Raw genomic sequence first — 16,893 nt, forward strand, 5'->3', positions numbered from 1 at the left:
TTTCTTCCAGGAAAAAAAACATTTATTCTGGAAGTTCAAAGCAATGACCTGAGTTAAGGTGGGAATGCACATGGCATGTACTGCTCCTATCCATATATATTGGATATATGATACTTCAGTCTGAAATCACTGAATAATACATCTCTGCTCAGCGGGAGTTTGGGGGGGAGTTTCATTTTCTTTGTTGTCACCTTCAGTTTTTTGTTTCTCCTTGATGGCTGGGACAGGTGACAGGTGATCGATCGCCTCCTGCAGAATCTCCTTACTTTCACTAGGAGGAAGATTGCTAAAGTAATACTGAGGTGCCAGCTCCACGAACCTGTTGAGGAATTAAGAGAAAACATTATTATGTTTTTAATGTTGAAACGTTTGTATGGCTTTTATCAGGCTCACACAAAAGAAAACACCAGCAGCTACAAAATGGATGTTTCAACTCAAAACCAAAAACCATCTCCGAGATGTAGTAGTGATTTATGTTTTCAGGAGGGTTGTTGGACCTGTTGTCCTCTTTATTATATTTCAGGTGAACTACTTGTAGCTCAGCTCCCAGTGCTGCAGATTGCATTAAGTAGTAATCTGTCTGGATCTGAACATGTTTTTGGTTTGGTATGAGTAGGAAAAAGGCTTTCTTAGAACCATTAGAAATAGAATAGCAAAGAAATAGAATAGCAAGGGCGGTGGAACGTTTATTCTCAGTACAAATAGGTTTTTGCAGATGAAAGACTGTAACCTTGTTCTGAATTTGTAAACACTTGGTATGGAATGATTTGACTGACTGGGTGTGTGTGTATGGGTGGCAAGAAAGAAGATCTGCTGGAAAACAGCTTTCAGGGAACAAAACTTCCCAACTAAATTAATCTATAAGTACACAAACGTGTTAACTTCTGCTTGACTTTTGCTCTGTGTTTTGCCTTTTAAGCAACTTCTGCATCTTGTATGGTGTTCTTTTAATGGATAAGTTGATAACAGTTACAGAAGCAGCCATTGAGACTCGCTCAGTACTTCAACAGTTTGGCTCACTTAAGGATAAACAAAAGACTGATGGAGAAATGTTTTGTTTTGTATTAAAAAGGTAGAGGGAATGGGGAGGACTTAGAGCACTGACTACATTAGAGCTCAGAATAGAAGCAAAGGAATGAAGCAACAAGAAACAGTGATAGAAGAATACTGGCAATGAAGACAGAAAATTTATTCCACCTATATTTACTAGATTGTGTGAAGACTAACACGGCTTTCTTCAGCACTTCAATGATGCCAACTCCTCCTGCTTGACTGTGTGTGAAGATTGTCCTTCTCTTTTATCCCCACTTAAAATTTTACTTGGTTTTTATTACCCTTACCCAGAGAGAATCAGGTATACAAGGGATGATTTCTGAGCAGAACTAGGAGATGGATGTTGTTAAGATAAAGGAAAGGGAGAGAAGACACAAATTGGCTTCTCCAAGCATTGCTCTCAATACGCACTTGTGTCCTTACCCTGTTTATGACTTAAGTACTGCTTTTCTGGCAGAGAGATGAGTGAAGAAATGGTTTCACCTTTGTTAACTTACAGATGGGGTGATATTTCAGAGACCACTCTGATGGAATTGTCTTCTGAGATACTGAACTCGTGGAATAAAACCCACTCGGGACTCCTCCTGGTGTTATAATAGGATGAAAAAGGATGAAGCTGGGCTACTTGTCTGTGTGTTAGCATTAAGTAGTTACCCGAGCCATCTACATCACGAGCAATCTGAAAGCACAGAGAGTTATCCATTACTTAACTGAATGTACAGGATGCATAGAAACTAAACTTGTGTTCAGGTAGTTGTACAGGGAGAGCCAAACCTCTTCCCAGATTTCTATGGGAAGCTGGGGACTGCTGAGGAAATGTCAGCCTGTGTATTTGAAGGGAAACCATCTGCATCAAATAGTTCTGTGCAATGATTCTATATCAGCCAACAATTCTATCATGAGTTAACAATGCAGGAAGATGAAAGCACGGCATATTTCCTTACTTGCATAAAGTAACCGGATAAGAGAGCTTTCTTAATGCTCAGTGTATTTTCTGGTGATCCAAAGTCCGGTTGTGAAATGGGAAGTTCAATGCGCTTCATAATCTCTACTAGTTCAGCTCTGATGATTTCTGCCATCCTCAGTGCAGAACAGCTTAGAAAATAATTACGGCACCATTTTTCATTACTGCAATCTGTGGAGGTAAGAACAGTATTTTGGCTTAAAGCACAGTCCTGATGGGTGCTGCTAACAGAGAGATTGCTCTGTAAAATGCTCACTGACTGGTGCAGCGAATTAAAAGCATTTGGGGGCTTTTTTTGCTGTTATCGAGAGCCATACGGACCACTTAGGCTCGTTGCTCTTGTTTGTGAAGAGAGTGGGCAATACATCTCTATGTAATATCAGATTTTAACTCTTTCTGCATCAAGACATAAAGATCTCTTTCTTGGTCTGTAGCAAGTAATGGTTTTGCACAGAATGAGTAGCAACTGTGTTTTCTGTTTTTCTGGTTTCAGGCCAGGACACGGATCTGAAATCAGATTGGTTTTTCTGCTGAGCATCATTTGCTGTTAAAGGACAGTTTCTCTTGGACCTCTCCACCATTTCAGCATTACTGACCACAGAGCGGCCCATGTCCTGCATCACAAAGGCACTGTGAGCAGAGAAGCTGTACTTCTTTCCCTTGAAAAGCCCCTAGCAACCTTTTCTTTTTCATATATATAGTATTTTCTCATACTTACAGTTGATAGATGAACTGGCCTGACAGTATGGGTGGGTCTCATCATCTTCAGCTTTTATTTAGTACATGCAAATCTACCACTCTGGTGCCTAAGCTGAGTAAACCTGACCAAGATACGCGAGTACAGGTAAATGTTCTGAAGACCACCTGTCTGCTGTACCTTTAATTCCTTCCCTTAAGCCTTTCTTTATTCATTAGGTATAAAACCTAGTGATCATTAGGCTGCTGGGAAGTCATGTCGTGCCTTAAACCTGGGTTATGTGCTCTTGGAGGAGGAAGAATCTTTCTGGTTTTGTACAGTGGCACATCAAATGACGAGTGTAATCAGCTGCTTACGCATCCATGTTGGATAAGGTAGGCTGAATCAATGGCCAGCAATGACTGTTCCATTAAAAACAAACCGTTACCAGTGTGCTTTGCTTGCTCTGCAATGGGTGCACTTACACTGGCCTGCAGAGTTTGTGCTGGCTTCCCTGAAGGCATTGAAGACGTTGATAAGAGTGAAGTGATCTCCTGCAGGGTGTGAGAATTTTCTCCAGCAAGTAAGAGCAATCTCTTCTGTTCCAGAAGGCGCGTGCAGGAAGCAATTAGGTGCTTAGGAAGAAAACAACACAAAAGCCAGCAGTTATTAAAACTCATGCACCAACAAGGCCCTTAGTCAGCAGCTGCAGTAGTGTTTGTGTTTTTAGTTTCCTGTGTTGGATTATGGCTGAGCTGAATACACTGCATTCATATTTATGTGGTGTTTCCTTCAGTCTCTTGTTTAGTAAATCTTCACTGTGAGCACCAAAGGTGAGCGGCCTTCACCCACACTGGTACCAAATTGCTTTGTAATGGCCAGGTCCAATCTATCCACAATCTGAGTGTGTGGTTTTAACTTAGAAAGGAAGGGAATGCACTTATGTAATGCCTGAGTTGTCCTATGCTAAAGTTTTAATTCTGCTGTGGTACTGTGTTATTTAACAGGCTGGATGTGGCTCTGGGCAGCCTGGGCTGCTGGTTGGTGACCCTGCACACAGCAGGGGGTTGGAACTGGATGAGCACTGTGGGCCTTTGCAACCCAGGCCATTCTGTGATTCTTTGACAAAAGGCTGGATGCTAATGGGACATCTGAAGCATGGAAGTGGAGTGCTACTGATAAATCTGTTGTGTTTCATTGCATGCTCAAAGTCTGAGCTTAAACAGCTGAAGATACTCATTCAGGTGAAGAAGTAGAATATGAATAACACAAGTTTGCCTTTGGGTTGCCCCTGCGAACAGCCTTGGGATGAGTCTGTGTGGATTTGGAGGTGGCAGAAGCCATGGAGCAAGACATGAGTTGGGAGTACCTGTTACCATGGCTGCGATGGTGAGCATTTCATCAACGCACTCAAATTCACAAGAAGCCAGAATTGATTTTGACAGCTGTGGATCCAGGGGAAATTCTGACATAATGATTCCAAATTCAGAGAGGTTTCCGTTGTTATCCAGGGCTGCGAGGTAATCAAGGTCCTCCAAAGCTTGCATCAGGCTTTCAGGAGCTAATAAAAAGGGAAAGACAATTCAGATTCCTGAGAGTGGATTAAATATTATTTCAGTTGTATGTTTCTTATGGAAAACTTTATTTCTCATTCTGATGTTTCAGTTGTATGTTTCCTAGAACTCAGCCTCTATCCTTTGATAGCAGGTAATGATTATAGGGCTGGAAATAGCTTTATCATTTGGCTCTCAGAGCAGTTCTTATCAAAAGTCAATACTGATTACTGACGTGAGAAGGGAGCAGGTGTATGAGACTGATGGAGGATCAGCTCCACCAGTTTTGGTCAGTGGCGTACAATGCTCACTCTGAGTGTGAAAACCCCTCCAAGTCATGGCTGTATCTTCCTCATAGGCATGAGGGTGAACGAAATCAACAACCCACAAGATGAGCAGGTAGAGAAAATGGCTAATGCACAGACACAGAGATCCTTTTTCATCCCTTTGAATCATCCCTTTTTCATATATGTTCATATCTGAACATGTTTGGTGCCAGGGGTTACATGGCAGTCAGTTTCGATCCCTTGATAGCATCAGTAACATTTTTATGCCCAGGAATTAGCTGCCTTGAGATGCGAAAGCACAAATTACTTCCCAGTTTTGCTATCAGCGTTTAAAAAAATAAAGAAATAAAATAACTCTTGGGTTTTATTGTGCTAGAAAGGACGAGATAGTAAAGGTAGATAAAGCAGGTGAAGGAATGGCAATAAAGTGCATAATAGAGTAGAGCTTAGTCTGCATTTTGAGGCACACTCTCAATCAATAAAAAACCATCATAAAGGAAGCAAAAGCTTGCCTGAAAGTTCCTCATTCTTCAATATGTGGTATAGCAAAATGCAAGCTAAATAAATAGAGTTAATATAAATGTTTAAAGATGGAGGGTAGTCCTTTAAAAAATGGATGCCTGCATTGTCTTACAATGGCATCAGAGCAGCAGGCATTGTCGTTTTTAGGGCAGCTGCTGCCATCAAGGCCAACAGAGAGGCTTCCCCAGCTGCTGCATTTGCTAAGCCATCACATAAGCAGCTGCCCAGCCCTGCAAGTGAGAAAGGTATTTCCTTATCCCATGTTTTTTCTCCCTTGCCTGTGTTCTTAAAGTTTCTTAAGGCTTAAGGTTGGGCTGCTCAGGGCTTGTCTCAAGGAATCCAGGCTCACTATTAATTATGCACCTCCTCCCCATCATACTTGGGCTTTTCAAAGCAAAGAAGTAGCTGAATGTTATCAACAACATTGGAATCATTCATCTAGGGTTCCAAGCTGACTGTAACTGATGCTCCCAGTTCCTCAGGCTTTTCACAGCTTTAACACGAGCAGGATTGTTTCTAAAGGCAGCTGCAGCTTCAGACTTTGCTGTATCTCATCCTGCAGGTCAGAACCTGAAGCCCTTACTGTGTGATAAAAGGAATACAAAACTATTACTCTTAATGCACCAGGAAGTGGCAGATCGAGCAATTTGCCTTAAGTTCTACAAAGAATGAATATTGAGGAGAGGATTTAAGATGAGGTTTTCTAGTGGAAATGTTGAGTCGTGGCCTTGAAGCAGTGATGGAGCACCTGGTGGAAGGCAGGGCCAACCCAGGGGAGCTCAGGTGCATGCAATCACCCTGAGTGATTGGAAGGGCTGGAGCCAGGATCCACCCCTCCCAGACCTCATTTAATGGCTGGTAGTAGAGGTGAGGGTATCTCGGTGGTGTTCCTTGTGGGCCTGAGATCTTCTAAAGGTAAGCAGTTTTTCTTCCTTGCTCTTATGCTATCGGTTCCGTAGTGGTTTCTTTACTGTAATTGCTCATTCAAGGTGTTCCATTTTCCCTTTCTGCTCTTTTTGTCCCAGCGTGCAGGCTGGTGATGGCTCCTGCAGGACACCCAGCACAAGGGCCAACAAAGCTTTTCATTATTCAATGTATAATGCTATTTAATCCATCAAATGCAGAAGTTAAAGCGTCAAAGAATCAATAACTGAGGAGCATAAATCTGCCTCTAAGTGCTCTCCTAACCTTCGTGGTTTGTCTTTAAAAAACATGTTAGACTGTTCCTAATGAAAGCAACATGCTTTGTCTCTGCAACAAGATGAAATTAGCCACATTTATACAGTGCTTAGTATGATGGGTGTTCTAGAAATACATTCTGATTACAATGCACAGCTCTCAAATGTCAAGGCATCCATGGCCATCAAGTGTTTTAAGATGGAAGTTGATGATGATGGTGTGCTATTGTGATAATGTTGATTTCCATAGTTTCAATAAGGCTTTTTCCAGCTATGTGGGAAAACCTGTGTAATATTGCAGCAATCTATGGGAAAAGAGTTCTTTTCTTCCATTCTGTAATGCCATTATCAGCTAGGCCTGATTAACTGATAAGAATGCATGGACATCACTACTACAGTGGCACAGGAACGCGTGTGATGCACTTCAGACCTGCACTGCCAAATACACGTTTGTATGGCTCATGAATCCTAAGAAGGGTAACGAGCCTGCTGCATTTGCTCATCTCGATTATAGCATGAATTAAAGGCAGCAGCTGTAAGCCTGACATGTTTGTTGCTCTCATAATGCAGTAATGAGTCAGAGTTAATCCCAGCTTTTTATTTTTCCTGGAAGAGCAGGAGGGGGAAAAAATAATAATCTTGTGCACATTGTTGTTGAACAGGAATAAAATGTTTTACTGATGTCATTTCTTTGCTTATCTGCTCTGTGTTCTCTGCTCCACATGCAAGGAATGGGCTGGAGATGTGCTGCTCTTTAACTGTGCATCTTGGTAGGGTGTTTATTTTTCCATTTTTCATTGGTTTTAGAAACTGAATTAGCTGAGAGCTAAATCACATGCATGAAGGAAACTGAGGCTCTAAAGAGCCATAGGCCCCAGGACAAACCATGCTGTGGAGCAGTAGGATGGCTAGTCCATCTTAGTATCTGCACTCTCTGAACTTGGCTCAGCTGAGATAAATAGGAGTGTGCTGAAATGCTGCCCTCTCTTTTTGTTCATTGTGGTTTTTCCATGTTTCTGTGTTTAGCTGAGGGTGGGCAAACTAGTAGAAACCACTGGCTTCTATAAACCCATGTGAACTGCTGTGAAAGTAACAAAGCCTTCTGTGGAAGCTAGAAGTTGTGCAAGAAACCATACTTTCCATCTTCAGTGGTCATTCCCTTCTCCTTTTCTATAGGAGTCCCTTTTAACTTATTGACCGCAGGTGCATGTCATTTACTTGAGCTGTGTTGGCTGATGTCATAAAACAGCTGAGTCTCTTTGCAAATACCCTTATATGTGTAGACTTGTTTCTTTCTCTCAAAAAAAGAGAAGCTAAAAACAATCCAATTGAGAATTCCACTTACAATGTAGCACTGTGCCCAATGCTGGGAATTAAGCTTTGCTGTGGTTAAATAGGGTGCACAGCGTGTGAAGGACATATGGTGGTTCTAATTCCACGTGTGTGTAAGAAAGGGGAGAACAGTTTGGCACTAGAAAACCGTCATAAATGACAAGGCAACAGGTCATGTGATCCCTAATGCAATTATATCAGTAGGTCAGAATGGAGAATACCCTTCTGAGGGAAACGGATCCAAAACGTGAAGTTAGTTAAATAAAACAGAAGATCAGCAACTGCTTTCCATGCAGTCTTACCTTAAAACTGAATGTGCCCTGCCAAGTATTGGAAGTTTACTTGGGTTTATTTTATCTGTAATGTCATTTAGCACTGGAAGTTTGCTGTGGGAGATGCTGGAGGATAAAGGCTGATTTCCTTTGAATGCATCTCTGAGGTAGCGATGGTGGTTTATTGGGTTGTAAACTCTTGATTAAAGGAATATGTTTTGTTTGGTGTCTGTGCAATGACTTGCACAATGGGACACAAATTTTCTTTGTGGGCTTTAGGAAAATAGTGTGAAACCTGGGTGGGAAGGTACTTGGAGTATTGATTTAAAGGAAATAGGAAATTCAAATTCCATTCAGCTACATTATGGTCTTTCTCAGAGCACCCGGTTTGTTCTGGGAAATGCTTTTCAGAGGGCAGTTATTGTGCTATGAGCCATCCCAGCAGTCAGTGGTAAAAGCAGTGGCAGGGATATTGCAAGGACTTCAATAAGAAATGTCCTGTGAATAACAGGGCAAAATTAATCCTGAAATAACCAGAAAGGGAATATAAACTATATGGAAAAATCAATGCATCATTACCTGGCCTGCTAAGGAACTCACAGTGTCTGAAGCCAGCTATATCCATCCTCTTCAGGAAGAGAACCATGCTGGTTAGGTTGGATTCCTGTATTCTGGCTGGGAAATCTGGTTTCATTTCTTTGTATGTAAATTCTTCAGGATACAAACAGAAGAGTTTCCCTGGAAGAGTTTTCAGGAATGTTACATTTTTTTTCCTTTCTTGCATTGACCCATTAATTCTATTAATAGTTTAGGCTGATGGGTTGCAATGCAGTGCTGGTAACTGTACCTGATGGGGACGTGCTCAGAATTTGTTTGTGCATCTCTGCCTGGGCTTTGCTGATTGGCTGCGTTGTAACAGAGTCTGCTCTGATTCTAGGATTGTACACCTTTAAACAAAAGAGACATTGAGCATCAGATCAGTGAGGACTACAAATGTATTAATGATCTGGACTGAGTTTTTTGTCTAGGTTATTGTACGCAGTGTGTAGTAACAGTTCCATTCCTCCCTATAGTGTGTATTTATCAGTGTGGGAATGAGAGTAGTCGATCCTCTAATAATCTGACAGATGCTTAAGTTCTGCAGTAGCTCTGTGATGTAATCTTAAGATGGGGTATGCTTCTTCAGAAAGAACATCTATGAAAGCTTGTATCTAATGGTATCACCAAGAAAAGCATCAGAAAAGCTTATTTATTTCTTCCTGTAACAGAATCCCAGCTCTACCTGATAACGTTTTGTACTATAATTCTGTAGTTTTGTCTTTATACTGAAGCCTGGGACACAAGGATTGTCATCAAGGCATATGAGGCCCATTCTATTTTTCCCCTTATTCTTTTATTTTGATAGAACTAAGGAGTTGATTCACTCACTTTTCCAGCCACCAGGTGATGGCCGGAAGCTTCTGTACAGATAATGGCTGGGTGAGGCAGTTTGCTAATCAAGTCATCTAATTGGATCTTGTCTGCTTTAAGGAGAATTTTAATCAAAAAGAGAAAGTGTGTTTCAGTGCCAGGGACACATCTGTCTTCCACTGGGTGCGTTCATCATCTATGCCACCTGCCAGACTTCAGTGGGATTTCCTTCTGTACAAAACCTTGCCTGCATTGAGCTGACTTCCAGCCACGTGGACTGAATGCACATTTGATTTGCTGAGAAATGAATATTAAAGGACTGAGCTTCTGCTGTTATGACAAAGTAATTGAGTTGTAGGGGTAAAAATGGTGTAATTGATAAAGGTAATGTGACAGCCATCAGGGCTGTGCTGAAACTGATTTGTTCCCATCCCAATCTCTGGATTCTGCTTCAGGCTTCAGACCAAAGAGGAAGTGAGATTCATTTCAGTCATCACCCGGAACAACAGCTGTAGTTTCAGAAATGACTGCGTTATGCTCAACCTAATTGAAAACTGTGCTTCAGCCTTTGTTCCTTCCCTGTGTATGGCAGTTCTTTTCCCTTGACTTAAGGCTGAGTTATTTTATAACCCCTGAATGAGAGCCTTTAAAATGAGTGTTAGACTTGAGTTTGTTTGTTTTTGTGATGATAATGGTGGTGTCAGTTCCCAAGCCTGGACTAACCCTCAAGACTCATCAGAATTAACAATCCCTGTTTGAAAATGGTAGGAACGCCTAAATTTGATTTGGGTGATTCAGTAGTGGGTTATTAAAATATACCCTCATCTTGTTCCTTTGGCCTATTAATGGGATATCTGATTTGCCCAGTAGGGCAGCTATGAAGCCAAAGTGCAGCTTTCCAACATACAAAGTGATTTATTCCTGTGTAGTTGCTCATTCTTTAGGACTCCGTATCAGTTTTTTATAAATGAAATAAATAAACTCCAGTTTTGCAGCTGCACCAGTTCCTTCCAGAATAGGGTGGAAAACAAGAACTGAGGACACAGAATGAATTCATTCATTCAGTTAATTGCAGCATTTTGAGATACTTGGAGGGAAGGAGATATGCCAAAGGAGCAGAGGCAGCTTTAAAAAGCCATGGTTCTGTCTGAGCATCCTTCAGTGCTACATGATCTGTAGAGTTATGCTGCTGGTGCCGAGATTAATAAAACAAGGAATGAGGTTAATCTCCCAAACCAACAGGTACGTGAGAAATGATGATATTTTGCTCCACGTGTAAGATACTGAAGATACACTATCAAAGTTATTTAAATTTTAGTGACTGAAACATTAAAAGACTTATAGAATCTGGCTCATGAGAAAATATGTGATTCTTTAGAAGCTGTTTGCACCAATCTGCACCTTCCCCTGAGAAACAGTTTGTTACACGGCTCATTTTGGGCATCCTGGCTTTGCTCAATGTTACCAACCTTTCTTCTTTCCACACCAACATCAATGACAAATGTTACGTTCTTAATCCGAATCAAAGATTCCCCAAAGCTCGTGGTAAGCAGCACTTTTCTTCTGTATTGCTGGTAGCATTTCTGTTTGTCTTGCTTTGGTTTGGGAATGAAGTCGTTTCTTGTGGGGTATAAAGGAACTGGGATGAGCTCTCCGAGGTCAGGGTTTGAATTAGACTGTTCCTGTCTGATCATATGGTAGGCTTTCTCAATGTCCTGTAACCAAGAGAGAGATTTAACTTTTTTACTCGTTAATATGAAAAATAAATATAATCATTTAATTATGAAGCACTCATTTCTAAAATCAACTTGAACCACGTATCAAACTATAACACTTTAATCTTACTAGAATAGCTATTATAGCATAAAGCCAAAATTGATCATAACTACATGTGGGAGTTTGACAACTGTACCAACTGCAGAGCAGGGAATAGCTGTGCTTTTTCCTGTGCTATTTTCTAAATGCTTATCTCTAGATTTAACTGTATCCAAACCAACCTCCAGGGCAAGACAGATGAGCATCAGTGTAATATGGGAACACTGAGGGTGGGAAGTTATGAAATGGCCCCTAAACTTTATGTATATGGGACGTGTAGGATCCATCCACATTCATAATTTAGGTCTAAAGAGAAAACTCTAAAGAATTTGCTTTAAAAATTGTCATGTGTGCAGGCGTGGGAATTGTGTAGCAGATACTCCAGTGCCCCATTGGTGTTCCCTTTTAGCTGGACCCAAAGCTGTGGACGTGGTTGTGTCCCCAGGGGTGGCTGCCTCTGTGCAAAGTGCTTGGGCAGAGCTCTTACTTGGGTCGCAACAAGTTTTTTATAGGTTATATGAAAACACAGATGAGAATCATTTCTTGAGTGGAACTATAAATACTGTAGCCGGTCAATCACTCACTTGTTCGCATGCCAGGAAGATGACGATGTCACCCTTCTCCTTCGTATGGTGCAGCTCAAAGAGCAGCCTCAGTGCAGACAGAAAATGGTCTTTGGGCATGTTGCAGGCGTACACCACCTCTGCCCGGTGCTCATTTTCCACCTGGATGAGGGGCACGCTGCCACAGAAGTCCTGCAGCTTGCTGGACATGTGGGGGGCAGTGAGTATCACCAGCCTCAGGGCTGGTCTTGCTCTCAAGACATGTTTAAGAACACCAAGGAGCACATCAGTGGGAACGGTTCTTTCATGCACGTCATCCAGAATGATAACTCCGTAAGAGTTCAGAAGAGGAGCAGACATCATTTCCCTCTGCAGCATATCATCTGTGCAGTATCTGTGCCATACAAATGGAGAACCGTGCAGAGTTTCACAGAATATTCAGGTTTGACTGTACAAAATTAATTCAGGGTCTTGAGGACAGCTTTGCTCTTTCTGCTCTAACAGGAAAGATTTGATAAGAACAGATACTATCTCTTTTGTAAGCTGCTTCAGCCTAAACACCCTAAATTCTTTTTTAAGTGTCTGAAAACTCAGTGAAAGTCAGTGATGCTAAATGGCATTATAGTTGAAAGGACAGGATGCTCAAGGCAAAAGAAGAAATAATTCCCCCTTAAGATCATAACTTACCTTTCTTTTCATCTTCCAAACTTTCTAAGCATATTGCGTGCTGTAACAAATCCTTGTGCTGTGAAGTAGTACTTTCAGATAAGGGAATGAAGATATGCACACACACAGAGCACTGCTAGAATGAAGATGAGGGACTGATTCATACCATGACGTCTGCCCCACTGCTATTCCATGATGATTTGGGAAGGTGGAACTAGATGAGGGAGGTAGGACTGGGAGACCTTCCAGGTCCCTGCCAACCCGTGCCATTCTGTGATTCTATTTTGGCTGCTCAGAGGTTGTTTTTTTTCAAGTACATTATTTTCTGCTTTGTTGTTCAATAGGACATTGAATCTTCTCGATCAAGGTTTTGACACATGGGTGTTGGATGAGAATAGGGCTCATCTCCCTTTCCCATCAGATTTGGGAGGAGGTGATGCAGGGTGAGGGTCACACAGTCTGCATAAAGATTAAGGGCATGCAAAGGGAAGAGAGGCTCAGCTTGAGTTTTTTGGAGGTGGGGAGTGCTGTGGTTTGTACTAGAAATGCTTTTGTGGCTGAGAAATGGCTGGGACTTTGTGGATCACTCCTGATGTATTAAAGAACTTTCAGAGTGGCTCAGAATCTGAATCCCTGTGCTGCTGAAAGAGCAGTATGGTATAGACTTTGCTGACATGAAGTGTTGCACAGGTGCTTGCATTGCCTCATTAACATCTCTACAACAGTTAAGTGTGAAACACCTTTTTCAGTCTCCATCACTAATGTTGGAGCTGCATGGGCCTTGAGGTCCCTTCCAACCCAACCACTCTGCAGGTCTACAAAGAAGATAAGCATTAGGGATGAGAAATGCACCAACCTGAGGATGGTTTCTGTTGTACAGCAGCTCTCAAAGGGGACAAAGTACCCCACTTCATGGCCCACGTTGACATCCATCTCATCAGCTGCACGCAGGGCCAGCTGCACCGCTACCTGCCCGTGTGCCTGGGAGCACACAGCTGCACCATGCCTGCAGCCAGCAGCCAGGCAGTGCTCAGCACACCACTGCGGGACCTGCGGTGGGCAAGGACAGCACTTAACACCTCTAATGGGGACTGAAATGCAAAAGGAGAAGCGTGGGAGAGCGTAGCACACCTGAGTATCAGGTAAGAATCATTTTAGGTAAAATACTAGGCTTATATTTGTGTTATATCTTGTTAGCCTCTTTTTAGGACAGCTGGAAGAGCTGATATTTGTTAGTAAGTAGTTTGTTGGTTTTATCTAAGTTGCAGTCAATTAAATGGGACAGAGGCTCTTCACTCCAAGAAATATCCCAGGCTTCAGGCCATGTGTGCATTTTCTATGGCTTATTTTTGCTTGAAAATTCTTCTCTGCTATCTGGGGTAACAGGTTTCAGTTGTTATATATAGATTAGGCTTTGGGTAGCCTGCTCTGGTGGTTGGCAACCCTGCACGTAGCAGGGAGGTTGAAACTAAATGATCATTATGATCCTTTTCAACCCAAGGTATTCTGTGATATATTATTATGGCAGTAGACTTGAATACTCCTATTGGATATTGGGCTCCAGTGATGCGTTTTACCATTAGTTCTCTAAACTGTGCATTCTTGCAAAAGCATTTGCTCTTAGCTGGAGTGAGAGAAGGACTGTGGGCCTTCCTGAGAACTCTACCTTCCCTTGTGCCCTTCCTGCAGACCTTCTCTATGTCTTTCCTGATATAACATTAATCAAAGTCAGACCATGTTTTCCAAGTAAGAATATGCACTGAATCCAGCACAGGTCCTGCAGAGTTTACAGTTCCCACTAAGAGTTCAGTGTGCTAGTGGACAAAGAAGAGGATAAAGTGGTGAGTTGAGTCAATACAGAGGAGGATAAAAGTCTCCAGCTGAATAGAATAGCAGCCAGCATCAAAGGAATGGTTTATCACTGAGTAGTAAGACCTGAAGTATTTTAGCTTTGGCCTCTCTGAAGAGAGTAGAAATGTGCTGTAACTTCAGTAGGGAAGGGTCATGTCTGATGTGCTCTTTAGCACAGTGAGAGTGTGTAGTTGATAGGTTTTGAAGCTGAGATGTGATGTATTCCACAAACAAAATTTTACAGTGCATGTACTGATGTTTATATGAGCATTTTATACATAATTTTCCCAACGTTATTTGTGTATTTGGTTCTGAACTTTGTATGACAGGCTCCTGTACAAGCATTCCTCAGTCGGTGTTTAGAAAGGGCTCAGTGTTTTGAGATCTAGTGTTTAAAATGTAGGAAGTTGTCATTTGAGATTGCAGTTTATTGTTTATGACACTGCTTTAGGCAGTCAGTGATTGAAATGTGTTGATCTTCAGTGCCATAGAGCCTGAAGGACATTGGGTGAGTAAAACAGGTTGTAAGGGGCCAACAGAAGCAAGCATGGATTGCTTGCAAGTGCTCCTGAAAAGTTATTGTGCATTTATATAAATTTCTGCATCTCTATTTGAGTGCCTGCATCTTCTGGAATAGCAGCAGCTCACTACTAACCAAAACCAGGCACCATTATAACATAAATCTGGTATGTCTGGTGTAAATGAAGGGTGGTAGCAGTGAGTAGTAAGCTGAACACATTTCTTTTTCTGTTTCAAAATCTGTTCTAGTAGCATTAATAGACTTATTTAACAGTGTTGCTGCTTAGTTGTAACCCTGAGCATTGTGCAATAGTCAATGTTCTAAAGATAAAAACCCAGCAACGCGTTTTCTAATACTCACCTGGGAGCTCTTTCCAGTCTTCGCATCTCCTGACACGATCACAATTTGATGATGAAGCAAACTCTCCATGAAGGCACATCTCACTTTCCATACTGGCAGTTCTTGTCTTTCTTTCATCAGCTTATAGTAACGAGAAGAGTAAGGCAAACCGTCGAAAGGATTGAGCTCTAAGTCTTCTCCATACATCTGTATGTTGTCTTCCTCACCGTCACTGCTGTCAAGTAACTCTGAAATGCAGTGGCTCTCTGGAGGAGTGTTTAAAAACTCCATTTTTCTTACTTGTGCCTCTCCCAGCAAAACCACACAAGCAGTGGAGGTGGAACTTTGTACTGATGGGTCACGCGGGCTCTGTAAACCTGGGGAAATCCATTCCTGCTTGCTTTGGGATCAGTGTTCCCCAGCTTTTCAGATGAAAGGCTCACCTGATTCTCCGCCTTGGGGTCCAGCTTCTCTCATCATAGCACTCCAAACCTCATGAAAAACATATCCCAAATGTACTCCAGACTTCAAAACAGCATTGATTGACCCAGCTGATATCTAGCAGTAGAACTCCTTGTGCTTAAGCAACCTCTTAAAGTAGCACAGGCAGCATCTCTGCTGCTGTGGGATAACGGGAAAGGAACATGGAGCTGACGGGGCGTGTTGTTGTCCCTGGGCTGCTCAGTACTGCTAATCCCAGCACAATGGCTTCATCCTGGGAGCAGAGCTGGCATTGCACTGCTGGGAACAGCCAGCGGCTCGGGTTTGTTGGTTTAAAAAAGCAGCAAAGTATCTTTTCATGCCCTGAGTCTGTTAACTCTGGGGGTCCTGTAAGGCTGTAATTAGAAATCTAAACTGTGTTTAATGCATTAAAAAAAAAAAGAAGGCAGAAAGATGCTGATTCTAACACTTCAAGATGAAGGGAACACTGATGTAAAGAAACTCTGCCTCTTAGGACTCAAAGGTAACAAAACAGAGGCTCCTAGTCTTGACTGTCTGCCCCATAACACAAATATTAAACTATGCTTCTATTTGCAGAGGAAAGCCTTTTGTTGAACGACATGTTGATAATGCCTTGGCAGGCACACTATGAGCACAGTGCTCTAATTCTTTTCCTATATCAAGGTTTCTCTGTATTAAGTACTATAATAAAAAGTTGTTGTTATTATTATTTTAACTGATTTTTGTCTCATTGTTTTGGGATGCAGCGCTGCTGATGCTGCTTTCACTATAGCAGCATAGAGAACCAACAAAGTAGGAGAAAATACCTTTGTTCAGCATCCGGAATAGCTCAATATGAGTGAGATGAGTTACGTGCTGCTCCCAGTGTAGGCTGTTGTTGGCACTCAGCGTGGCTGGCAGTGAAGGCTGACTGACTGCCCAGTGTGGGGGGCGAAAGCCAAATGCAAGCTGGAGGAACAGCCCGGGAAGGCAGAGGGACAGGTGATTGATCTGTGCTGCACAACGTGCCTCAGGTGAGCCATCCGTGGGGACACTGCTGATTGATGGCCATCCTCATGGAGGTGACAGGAGGTCTACATTTCATGCTTGGTGACATTGAGTTAGGTTCATGTTCAGCTGGGGATGGGGCTTCTCTTCCTGCTGTGACCTTGGTGAGTCCCTGGGCACTTGATGATGTATCTGATTTTCTGTTACTTCCTTCCCTGTTTAATTGCATGAAAACCTTGTGTGCTTGCTACTGTTGAGATCTCTGCCTCTCTCAAATGTGGTTGAAATCCGTTAATAGCACATAAATGTTCTGCAGGAACTAACAGGGTGTTCTTTGAGGCTGTTTCTCCTCAAAACCCAGCTTAAATGACATAACTCAAAGAGGTGAATTGCTATTATCCTGCATTCTTTGCTACTCATTTTCTCACGTGCAGTAGAAGCTT

At 42.2% G+C, this 16,893-nt stretch overlaps 1 protein-coding gene and 1 long non-coding RNA gene across 2 annotated transcripts in view; one reads left to right on the top strand and one right to left on the bottom strand.

Annotated features, from left to right (window-relative positions):
* Positions 1 to 15,780, bottom strand: DHX32 (DEAH-box helicase 32 (putative)). The gene is made up of 11 exons (XM_015867512.2): positions 15,023 to 15,780; positions 13,148 to 13,341; positions 11,647 to 12,019; positions 10,717 to 10,962; positions 8,685 to 8,784; positions 8,417 to 8,575; positions 4,063 to 4,254; positions 3,179 to 3,328; positions 1,998 to 2,188; positions 1,551 to 1,732; positions 1 to 319 (listed from the first exon to the last, which is right to left on the bottom strand). The coding sequence occupies exons 1-11, from the start codon at positions 15,290 to 15,292 to the stop codon at positions 127 to 129; spliced, it is 2,250 nt and encodes a 749-aa protein (XP_015722998.1). The 5' UTR covers positions 15,293 to 15,780; the 3' UTR covers positions 1 to 126.
* The window catches only part of LOC107316251, a 24,959-nt gene continuing 12,302 nt past the window's right edge, over positions 4,237 to 16,893 (top strand). The window contains exons 1-2 of the long non-coding RNA XR_001556252.2: positions 4,237 to 5,970; positions 16,210 to 16,476. This is a non-coding gene — a long non-coding RNA (uncharacterized LOC107316251). The remainder of the gene's footprint in view (positions 5,971 to 16,209; positions 16,477 to 16,893) is intronic.

This window comes from Coturnix japonica, chromosome 6, assembly GCF_001577835.2.
Source record: "Coturnix japonica isolate 7356 chromosome 6, Coturnix japonica 2.1, whole genome shotgun sequence".
Taxonomy (NCBI): Eukaryota; Metazoa; Chordata; class Aves; order Galliformes; family Phasianidae; genus Coturnix; species Coturnix japonica.